General features: G+C 38.3%; 1 protein-coding gene across 4 annotated transcripts in view; it reads left to right on the plus strand.

Moving 5' to 3' along the window:
* LOC126482528 (uncharacterized) overlaps window positions 1–12710 on the plus strand; it is a 95040-nt gene that overhangs the window by 57795 nt on the left and 24535 nt on the right. For all 4 annotated transcript variants that reach the window (XM_050106540.1, XM_050106541.1, XM_050106539.1 and 1 more), the window contains one exon: window positions 8892–9031. In XM_050106540.1, coding sequence (XP_049962497.1) covers window positions 8892–9031 — 140 coding nt within the window. The remainder of the gene's footprint in view (window positions 1–8891; window positions 9032–12710) is intronic.

A 12710-nucleotide genomic window follows, 5' to 3' on the forward strand; every position in this document is an offset into this window, starting at 1 on the left:
TTCAACGGTTGGGCAGATTTCCGAATTGTACACATTCTGCTCTGATCAAGTTTTACTATTATCACAATGTGATTCTGAATTTCTGACAATAATAAGATTTCTATATTATCTTTTAATGAAATTACTGCTGTTAGATTTATGGTATGCATTGCCTTGGACCATCTGCGTGTTTACTTACAGGCAATTGATATTATATTGTATTCTGCTCACTATCCTCAAGCTCTTCAACACTTTGTGAAAATTTCATGAAACGTTTTCTTCTCAGGTATTGGCTGTCTTACATAAGATTAATCAAGCTGTAACATCAGTCTTATGATAAATTAGCTGTTTTTAGGTCCCAAGCTTTTATTATATAACAGTTCATGGCAAAACTTGGACTATATAATAAAGGATAACTGAAATTTTACTAGAAATAGCTGCTCAAAATCTTTAAAATGGAGTTAGTACTTATATTTGAGCATAATGTGTCTCTGTTTTGAACAAGAGACAGATTGCTATTTTATGCAGAATTTAATATCAAATAAAAGGTGCTGATACACAAAAGTTACACCTGGCTGATATCACTCCAACTTGATGGAGCTGCATGACACCAATTACATTTGAAGTAGTGGAAAAATGTTTCACTTATAATAATTGTACATAGTGACATTAGGCTGGTCACATGTACCCTTTGGAAGGGTAGGATCTGGTAGTGGGTATGACTGATCAGTTATGGATGGTAATTATTCAACTCTTGTTTCTACCAGAGCATTGATAATTACTCATATCTCATAATTAGTAGATACATAAGACAGGAAATTTGATGTGTAGATGTTTCCAAATAACAACTTTTAAAAAATAACAAGAAGTCAATTTTAAGATAAATATTTACAGTTTAAAATTACATTGGTAACAACAAAGACCACAGACTACAAAAAAGATGTTTGTGATCACTGGAGCAAGAACAGCTTGACATATTGAAGAGATTCCTGTGACATTGTTACATAAGCTGCAATAATGCAGGGATTCAAATTAACCGGAATTGTCAGAAACTAATATAGCCTTAATTATTAAGTTTATCCCAGAGAACAGTGGCATAAAATATGACAGAAGTACAGACTACCATGCACTTAAGGAGGGCTAGGCATAATTTTTTTTAATATTTTGTGTAAAATTGTAATAAATAGCTGGTTCCCACAGCACTAAAGAAGCTATTCAAGGCCCTCACACGTGCATGCAGCAAAATAAAGGACAGCACCAGTCCTCTGACATATTGCCTGATGAAATCATCAAAAAGAAGTTCACACTCATGTGACACACAGGGTACATCCATACTTAATAATAAACTAATGCTGCTAGTCAAGAGGATAATGTGCATGGGGCAGTACATTTGTAGTGTGTGGATAAGTTGAGAATTTGGATCTGATGGGAAGTTTGCTAGGATAGACAGTGCAACTGCAGTGACCACTCTGTCTGGATGGCTCAGTGGTCAGAGCATCTGCCTAGTGAGCAGGAGACCTGGGTTCGAATCCTGGTGGTACAGATTTTCAACTTTCCCCATTGATTTCAGTCAATGCCCGCTCGTAGCCAAGTTGTGTAATTCCTTTATGTATAAAAAGCCCAATTGTTGCTAACTCTTGGAAAAACTAGCACTTGACCAGCACCCACAACTAGAAGTATTAAAAGTTTGCTAAACTCCACAAAACTTCTCTGAACAATGTTAAGAGTCCATAACATGACACAGCAATAAAATTTTCGCAATTTATGAGGGCATACATATGAATAACTGAAAGTAACAACTCGAATATGCGGCTGATGCACCATACAGAATGTTGTACCACGTGCTTCTGGCATAATTCAAAACTGTGTCCCCTCTCCAGCATCCAGCCAGCCCTTAAACACCCTCAGGCTTGGTTATCTGCAACTACTAGCTTAGATGTAATTGCACATGCATATGGTTTGGTTTTGTGCTGATCACTTGTAAAGCTGTCACCATAAGTTGTGCAATAGATACCTTCTCACATCAGTAAAAATATACAGGGTATCCTGCTATCATTTAAGAAAATCATCGAAGCTTGTAGAGGTAAAGCATCATGGATTTTTGTAAAACAATTATCAGCTCCCAAATTTCTTTTCTGTTATGCTAGAATTTCAGTGTGTGCTCCCTTGTCACTTGTAGAACATCAAGATGGTATTATGAATTCTGCCCATGTGCAAGACAGCATTGCTGCAGTGGCAGTTTTGATTGCTTCATTGATTCGTGCATGAAGGGAACAATGTCACTGACTAGTGTTGTGTACACAAAACACCACAAAAGAAGTGTAACGGTGTGACTTCGGGAGAGCATGGGGGCCATACGATGGGACCATCATGACCCATCCACCTCTCAGAAAATGTCATGCAGCACTTCCTGCAATTTTTGTGATGTACAATGAATTGTTTTGTAGGGGCTGCATCGAACTGCAGATTGCACTCTGCTGATATGTGCTTGAGACATATGGCGATGTCCATGTTGAGGATGTTCTTTGACACTGCTTGTCTCTTTAAAGTTCCTTTGTTTCTGCCAATCATGCCTTCCCATACTGACATGGATGACTTCATATTACCATTGTCAGAGATTTGGATTCTGCATACCAGATGACACATTGTGCCTTCTTCTGGTCTGTCACCAATTTAATGCATTCCAAGTAAAATCTTCAACAAAGGACTAAGGAAAAATTTGAAAGCTGCTAAATGTTTTACAACAAACCATAGTTCTCTATAAGTAATAATTTCCAAGTTGTGAATTGTTTTGAAATTATGGTGCAACTTTTGCATGCCCCGTAGTTAGGATGTTAGAACAGACTGACTAAATTATTAATCGTGCCTTTAGTTTATATGTGACAAAGTGACACATCCTTAATGGGAAATTAGTTCCCCATTCTCCTAATGCAGTCTGTTTTCTTTAAGTTTAGTAAAGCATGAATTAAGGAGTTTTAATTACTGTACTGAAACAGTGGCTGAAAATTACGTAATATACTACATAAAACATATATTCTACAAATAGTTTGTGGTGTGTATGTTAGTATCTTATCTCATGTTCCCCTTTGTTGGGAACTGTGGATTCCTATTCTAAGTGAAGACAATCTGACTGGATGGAAATTAAATAAAGTTTTTACTGCTTGTCTTGTTGCCATTGTTTTTTTTCTTGTCCAGAACATCCAGTCAGTCTCTGTCCTTTGCTGGCACTAAAACTTTAGGATTACTAAATTTCATTTATATCATGATCCATCACATTTGTAATTAATACATTAAAAGTTTTGTACAGTCGCCTTCTTTATTTGATTGAAAATAAAAACATCATTTGAAATAATACGATGTCGCCTAGAGCTAAAAAACAAATGTATGTGTCTGCTCCAGCAACCAGAATCACAGAACGATATAATTGTATGTAAGAATATTAAATTTTTTCTAAAATAAAAGCTAAGCAAGAGATCGTTGAAAAATATTGGTACTGTAGCTGGAGGCTGCTTCATTCATTTCTTTGCTTTACCATATAATTAAAAAGGTTTGCCACTTAGGAATGGTGCACACGAGTGTAGTGTAAGCTGTCTGTTTAGTGGACTTGTTGCATCTTCTAAGTTTCCTGCCACTGAAACGCAACCTTTGGCTCGCCTTCCCCACAATATTAACTATGTGGTCTTTCCAACTGAAGTTGTTCGTAATTTTAACACCCAGGTACTTAGTTGAATTGACAGCCTTGAGAATTGTACTATTTATCGAGTAATCGAATTCCAACGGGTTTCTTTTGGAACTCATGTGGATCACCTCACACTTTTCGTTATTTAGCGTCAACTGCCACCTGCCACACCATACTGCAATCTTTTCTAAATCGCTTTGCAACTGATATTGGTCTTCGGATGACCTTACTAGACAGTAAATTACAGCATCATCTGCGAACAACCTAAGAGAACTGCTCAGATTGTCACCCAGGTCATTTATATAGATCAGGAACAGCAGGGGTCCCAGGACGCTTCCCTGGGGAACACCTGATATCACTTCAGTTTTACTCGATGATTTTCCGTCTGTTACTACGAACTGCGACCTTCCTGACAGGAAATCACGAATCCAGTTGCACAACTGAGACGATACCCCATAGGCCCGCAGCTTGATTAGAAGTCGCTTGTGAGGAACGGTGTCAAAAGCTTTCCCAAAATCTAGAAATATGCAATCAACTTGAGATTCCCTGTCGATAGCAGCCATTACTTCGTGTGAATAAAGAGCTAGCTGCGTTGCACACCTTCGAGGTGATTCATAATGTTTGAATACAGTATATGCTCCAGAACCCTACTGCAAACCGACGTCAATGATGTAGGTCTGTAGTTCGATGGATTACTCCTACTACTCTTCTTAACCACTGGTGCGACCTGCGCAATTTACTAATCTGTAGGTACAGATCTATTGGTGAGCAAGCGGTTGTATATGATTGCTAAGTAGGGAGCTACTGTATCAGCGTAATCTGAAAGGAACCTAATCGGTATACAATTTGGACCTGAAGACTTGCCCGTATCAAGCGATTTGAGTTGCTTTGCAACCCCTAAGGTATCTACTTCTAAGAAACTCATGCTAGCATCTGTTCGTGTTTCAAATTCTCGAATATTCCATTAGTCTTCCCTGGTGAAGGAATTTCGGAAAACTGTGTTCAATAACTCCGCTTTAGCAGCACAGTCGTCGGTAACAGTACCGTCGGCACTGCGCAGTGAAGGTATTGACTGCGTCTTGCCGCTTGTGTACTTTACATATGACCAGAATTTCTTTGGATTTTCTACCAGATTTCGAGACAATGTTTTGTTGTGGAACTTATTAAAGGCATCTCGCATTGAAGTCCGTGCCAAATTTCGCGCGTCTTTAATTTTAGCCAATCTTCGGGATTTCGCGTTCTTCTAAACTTCGCATGCTTTTTCCGTTGCCTGTGCAACAGCGTTTGGACCTGTTTTGTGTACCATGGTGGATCAGTTCCATCTCTTACCAATTTATGAGGTATGAATCTCTCAATTGCTCTTGCTACTATATCTTTGAATTTGAGCCACATCTTGTCTACATTTGCATAGTCAGTTCAGAAGGAATGGAGATTGTCTCTTAGGAAGGCTTCTGGTGACACTTTATCCACTTTTTTAATTAAAATTATTTTGCCTTTGTTTCTGGTGGATTTGGAAGAAACGGTATTGAGCCTAGCTACAACGACCTTGTGATCACTAATCCCTATATCAGTCATGATGCTCTCTATTAGCTCTGGACTCTTTGTGGCTAAGAGGTCAATTGTGTTTTCGCAACCATTTACAATTCGCGTGGGTTCGTGGACTAACTGCTCGAAATAATTTTCAGAGAAAGCATTTAGGACAATCTCGGAAGATGTTTTCTGCCTACCACCGGTTTTGAACAAGTATTTTTGCCAACATATAGAGGGAAGGTTGAAGTCCCCACCAACTATAACCGTATGAGTGGGGTATTTATTTGTTATGAGACTCAAATTTTCTCTGAACTGTTCAGCAACTATATCATCGGAGTCTGGGGGTCGGTAGAAGGAGCCAATTATTAACTTAGTTCGGCTGTTAAGTATAACCTCCACCCATACCAATTCGCACGGAATATCTACTTCAACTTCACTACAAGATAAACCACTACTGACAAACACAAACACTCCACCACCAATTCTGCCTAATCTATCTTTCCTGAATACTGGCTGAGACTTCGTAAAAATTTCTGCAGAACTTGTTTCAGGCTTTAGCCAGCTTTCTGTACCTATAACGACTTCAGCTTCTGCACTTTCTGTTATAGCGCTTGAAGCTCAGGGACTTTCCCAGCACAACTACAACAATTTACAACTACAATTCCGACTGTTCCTTGATCCAAGCATGTCCTGTATTTGCCATGCACTCTTTGAGATTGCAGCCCACCCCGTATTTTCCTGAGGCCTTCTAACCTAAAAAACCGCCCAGTCCACGCCACACAGCCTGCGCTACCCGTGTAGCCGCCAGCTGAGTGTAGTGAACTCCTGACCTATTCAGCGAAACCCGAAACCCCACCACCCTATGGTGCAAGTCAAGGAATCTGCAGCCAACATGGTCGCAAAACTGTCTGAGCCTCTGATTCAGACCCTCCACCCGGCTCTGCACCAAAGGTCCGCAGTCGGTTCTGTCAACGATGCTGCAGATGGTGAGCTCTGCCTTCATCTCGTAAGCAAGACCGGCAGCCTTCACCAAATCAGATAGCCGCTGGAATCCAGAGAGAATTTCCTCAGATCCAAAGTGACACACGTCAGGTCCGAACACTTTTGCAGAGGCAACGGAAAAGCATGCGAAGTTCAGAAGAACGCGAAATCACAAAGATTGGCTAAAATTTACAGACGTGCGAAATTTGGCACGGACTTCAATGCGAGATGCCTTTAATAGGTTCCACAACGAAACATTGTCTCGAAATTTGGTAGAAAACCCAAAGAAATTCTGGTCGTATGTAAAGTACACAAGCGGCAAGACGCAGTCAATACCTTCGCTGCGCAGTGCCGATGGTACTGTTACCGGCGACTGTGATGCTATGGCGTATCATCTCAGTTGTGCGACTAGATTCGTGATTTCCTGTCAGGAAGGTTGTAGTTCGTAGTAATAGATGGCAAATCATTGAATAAAAACTGAAGTGATATCAGGTGTTCCCCAGGGAAGCGTCCTGGGACCACTGTTGTTCCTGATCTATATAAATGATCTGAGTGACAATCTGAGCAGTTCTCTTAGGTTGTTCGCAGATGATGCTGTAATTTACCGTCTAGTAAGGTCATCCGAAGACCAGTATCAGTTGCAAAGCGATTTAGAAAAGATTGCTGTATGGTGTGGCAGGTGGCAGTTGATGCTAAATAACGAAAAGTGTGAGGTGATCCACATGAGTTCCAAAAGAAACCCGTTGGAATTCGATTACTCGATAAATAGTACAATTCTCAAGGCTGTCAATTCAACTAAGTACCTGGGTGTTAAAATTACGCACAACTTCAGTTGGAAAGACCACATAGATAATATTGTGGGGAAGATGAGCCAAAGGTTGCGTTTCATTGGCAGGACACTTAGAAGATGCAACAAGTCCACTAAAGAGACAGCTTACACGACACTCGTTCGTCCTCTGTTAGAATATTGCTGCGCGTGTGGGATCCTTACCAGGTGAGATTGACGGAGGACATCGAAAGGGTGCAAAAAAGGGCAGCTTGTTTTGTATTATCACGTAATAGGGGAGAGAGTGTGGCAGATATGATACGCGAGTTGGGATGGAAGTCATTAAAGCAAAGACGCTTTTCGTCGAATTTACGAAATTTCAGTCACCAACTTTCTCTTCCAAATGCGAAATATTTTGTTGAGCCCAACCTACATAGGTAGGAATGATCATCAAAATAAAATAAGAGAAATCAGAGCTCGAACAGAAAGGTGTAGGTGTTCACTTTTCCCGCGCACTGTTCGGGAGTGGAATGGTAGAGAGGTAGTATGATTGTGGTTCGATGAACCCTCTGCCAAGCACTTAAATGTGAATTGCAGAGTAATCATGTAGATGTAGATGTAGATTAGTGCCAACATGTGCCACCACCTGCAGCTGGCTGCACCCTGTGCTCTTCATGGCATCCGGAAGGACCCTTTCCACATCAGGAATGACTCCACCCGGAATGCACACGGAGTGCACACTGGATTTCTTCCCCTCCTTAGCCGCCATATCCCTAACTATATAACTATGGATACATTCTGAAACATGCCATATGAACAATCCAGTCGTTAATTGCATGATATTTGACTTTCACCATTGCGACTCAGTCAGCCTGAATGGAGAGCTAGTGATATGGTTGCCTGCCTCCTGCATGACTTTGTCACATTTATATTATTAAAATTAAAATATTCTCTAAAATCTTGGAGCCCGTGAGACTGTTGTCTTGCCAAAATCAAATGTCAGTAACAGAAATAAATGGAAGAGATTCTCGATTCCTGGAACAGATGAACTGTCTATATAGATAATTTTGTACGGAACCCTCACTGCACGAATCCTCCTCGCACCTGGCCAATTTTCTTTCATTTTGCCTGTCTGTGATTCACTTTTCTCCTGTGGGATACAGAAAGCAGCTAACCAGTTTAACATATGTAGCAAAAGAATTTTCAGTTTACACGTACAGCATCTTAAATAATGATCACAAGGAATGAAAGCAGAATGGCGGCATCTTCTTGTAGTCATTGACTGTTGGATAAATATAAATATGATGCTTGGACATGCTGGCTCGCTTTCAATCAAGGAAGTTTACGAAACTGCTGTGCTCAGGTCCCCCCCCCCCCCCCTTCCTTACACACACACACACACACACACACACACACACACACACACACACACACACACACACTTGTTCATCATGAAGCAGCATAATCATTTTGTAATTATTTACAAATTGTAATTGAAAAAAATTCATTAAATCCATTTTTTAGAGAAATATTTGCCTTATGTGTTCATGTATGATAGAAAGTTCTGTCAAACTACAAACTCTGTTCCTTCTTCATCCCTATTGTAGTGGTACTGCAGTGGTGTAGTAACAAGTTTTCTCCCTAGCCAGTTCATTTTATTTCCTTAACGGGGTATGAAATCACAAACTTCTCCAAAAGATATAAATCTATTAATTATTAGGAACAAAGCACTCCTATTATCAGAATAAAATAATTTCTTCTAAACTACTTACCAGATTACAGAAAGGTTTACAGCTTAGGTGACTCAAATTGTGTAAAGCAGTTCTTTGCCTTTATATTTTCCCCATAGAAATTATAACCTTTCTTACTCGTGTAAAAGTAAACTGACACTATTTTTCTCTGTAACTGCACAAGACTCATTTTTGAATAATTGCTAATGCAAAATTAATGTATCAGTTTTCAGTTGTGGTACAACAGCTACTAAAAAGGATGCAGAAATAGTGAAAATGATGCTCTCTACTGGAGGCATTTGCCAAGAAATTTCAGAATCTTTGATTGATGCTGCTGGTGGTCTGTCTGGATGTGGGCCTGCATATGTATGTATAACATAATAATCTATTTGAACAAAGTAATCAGTTTTTGACAATATAATGTAACTGGGTAGATAAAAAAAAATCTAATCACCAAGTGGTGACAGGAGAACACACGTCTAAAGAAATGTTTTATCCTATGTAAGCTATTGGAGCCTGTCGCTTCTCCTTCCAGCAGAAGAGTTGAAGGGGAATGAAGAGGAGTGAAGGAAAAGGACTGGAGAGGTTTAGGAAAAGAGGTAGAGTTCAAAAAGTCACCCAAAACCCTGGGTCTGAGGAGACTTTTCAGACAGGATGAGAAGCAATGTGTGAGTTCTCCTGCCACTGCTTAGGGAGTAGATTTTTTTCTGTCCAGTTACATTATAATCTTTTTCACATTAATTAATATTTTTTGTATTAACTAAATGTAGATAAAGAAATTTCATGAGTTAATCTTGTGCAGTCATCTTTGACAAGAGGGATATTGTTTCCATATCTATGAAACTGTACTGCAAATGGCAAACAATTTTTTATGGTACCATTGATACTTAGATTAACTCTTCTGTGCTAGCCAAGATTTGTTAGTGCAGGCCACAACTATTATGTATTATGACAATGTTTGCCTGCTTTGTCTCTTCGTTTGTTTGTCCTCGGTGTTGACGTACTTTCTGGCTGACAAATGGGTTGAGGAAGTGCAATTACTGTCTACTTTAAATAATGTAGCTGGCAGATGCACAGTTGCGTTTCAGTCTTTTACTTTCACTATTCACAGCCCTCCAGTATTACACAGTTATATGGCCAGTGCCAGAAGCCTCATTAATAGCTTTCAGGCAAACATCCACATACTGCTACAATATTTACTATTGAACATCTATGAGCAGTAAAAACCTAACCACCAAATTTCACAGTTCTTGAAGAATAGAAAGGTACGTATGGAGCAGACACTGCTATTGTTTTAACCCATGGCCTAATTGTGTAACACTTATTTCACAGTTAAGTAGAAGCATTGTTGTTGTTCTAATCAACAAAGGTTTTACGTCTGAAACTCGGCCGTGGACTGATTGCCTCTGGACCAAAAATCGGGCCCTTTCGTATCCTCACAATAATAGTTAAATTTACAGAAACTACAATTAAAACTTAACTCATTAAATTAACTGCATACATCAAAAAATTTGTTCCTTTTAAAAGTTTATTCTATCACAAGGCTTAGACCGAATTATTTATTTAAATGATGAAATTAACATATATAGTTATGTAAACAATACTTTTGATAACTGTTAATTACTTTGGAATTAATGAAGGACTGGGTTTTCTAACATGTTTTCGAATAGAGCCAAATAGATCCTTTAAGGTTACTATTAGTTGTTCCCCCAAATGTTTATAATTAGTACAGAATTTATATTTGTTTATACATCAACAATAGAATTTAAGTTAAAAAAAAACAATCAGTGATTTCACCTTATAACAAAAGATACTAACTAGGCACAGTCAAAATAAATTAGAAAATCAATTACATACCAAAAAACTAAGCACAAAATTAAATCTGGTGTTAAATTCTTTAAAACTGAGGGCCAACTTTTCTCTTATATTTATGAAAATACAGATTATACTCACTTATGTTAAAGGTAATTAGTCAGACATGAAAAAATGAAATTTAGGGAGGCAGATGGCAAAACAAGAGACGAAGTAAAAATATCCCAGCTTGCTTCATCACACACAGGCTCCAAAAAGCTTGCATGAGTTAAACCTGTGTGTGTGTGTGTGTGTGTGTGTGTGTGTGTGTGTGTGTGTGTGTGTGTTCTGCTGCCACTTGGTGAGTAGATTTTTTTATCCATCCAATTACATTACATTTATTTGCTCCATGTCAGGTATTACATCAGCTGGCATTATACTGTAATCATACATAAGGGAAATTTCCAGATATCACTCATTTGAAATTCATAGATACAGCTCATTAAATTGTCTGTAGTACAAATTTATTTTAAGTATTTGAGAAATCGGTGCATTAAGCTGTATCAACAGCAGACCGCTAACTATGTGGCAGTAATATTTCTAGCACCATTGACATGCTGCAGATTGTCCAGCCTATTTTCCAGAGCTGACACTTTCTTTTCCACCTATTGCTGCATCTGTAGTAATTTTTCTTTGAAAATTTGTTAGTTTATTGAAGAGATTATGGCAGTCATAGATCAGCATTTTGCACATCTTCCATAATTGTACTTCATGGAGGGAATTTATCCTCTGGGAAAAAATGGTGGATGATGTACACTGACATAAAAGGAGGCTATGTTGAATAGTAAGTGCATATTTTTATATTACAGGAGATACTTTCAGTATCAGGCCAACTATTACACCAAACCACATTCCTTTCCAAAGAATGTAGAAACACCTGTATAGAGAGGTGACATTAAAATTTAACATAAGTTATTGATTTAAAGCTGTTGCTGTGGATCAACACTGCTGCTCTTGATCTCTAATATTCATAGCATTCTGTGTACCACACTTGCGTTGCCCTGTGATGATGTTTAGCATTGGTAAGTGCTTAGAGAGTAGGCTGCTGTTGCTGGTGCAACTATGTTAGTAACAATTGTGTGAGAAATAATCTCGGCATTGCGCATCTTGTATATCTGTATAATGTTGGTAGTGAGATAGGATTTGTGCATCTTATATATCTGTATAATGTTGGTAGTGAAATAGCATGATGGTGGATTACGTTCATATTTCTTTCTTGGCAAATGCCAAGCTAATAAAGCCCTCAATTCAGTTGGCAACTGAAAAGTTTGTTAGCTATGCAAATTTATTAACTTCAGAACAAGACATTGATCAAGACATTTCAAAAAACAAGTATACAAACACAGTGAAGATTCTCTTCTATTTTGAAATTTACCCAGCAACATAACATGTTTATACACTTTCTTCCTACAGAGGAGACTTATGTTAATTAAGAAGAGCATGTCAGAAGGAAGTTCTCATTTCACCAATCATGTTTTTATTCATTCAAACTCGCACAAAGAACAGCTGCAGCTTTTTCCCATTTCTTGTGCAGTGCTTCAGTACTTTCAGTATCCAAGGTTTTTCCTGGATCAGTCACTAATTAAATATATTTAAAAATTTGTAAGTATTTGTGATAATGCATTGTTTTTATTAACTTACAAAATTGATTGTTCATAAAACAAGCAGATTTTCCTTAAATTATGGAGAATAACAAATTAATATTTTTTTAAGTTTATACATATTTTTCTGCAGCACTAATTTGGTTGTGAGTGCCAATGTCAATAGATTACAGCTTCAATTAGTGAGGACTCAATTTCTTTAGCGGAGCAGAGTGGACAGCTTTTGTTAGCTTTTGGGTTACTTGTGGTGCTTCACAAAATAATACTAAATTGCTAAAAAGTTGTTAACATTTACATAAACATTTTACTTCAAGTAAATACTTAAAAAAATGACTAAAAGAGATCTCTCAGTGAGAAGCAGAAATGTCAAGTCATCGAAAGGCACATATAAAAGAAGGAAAATATGCTAGGTTTGGAGTTATCCTTTGACGAGCTACAGTGCGCACACACGTGTGCAAGCTGACACACACACACACACACACACACACACACACACACACACACACACACCTATGCCCCTACATGGTGCCAGCTTTAAGTAAATAGCTTAGTCACTGTCATTGTTTCTTAATACTAGGGTGTAAATATTTGCT

The sequence above is a fragment of the Schistocerca serialis genome, chromosome 1 (genome assembly GCF_023864345.2).
Source record: "Schistocerca serialis cubense isolate TAMUIC-IGC-003099 chromosome 1, iqSchSeri2.2, whole genome shotgun sequence".
Classification (NCBI taxonomy): Eukaryota; Metazoa; Arthropoda; class Insecta; order Orthoptera; family Acrididae; genus Schistocerca; species Schistocerca serialis.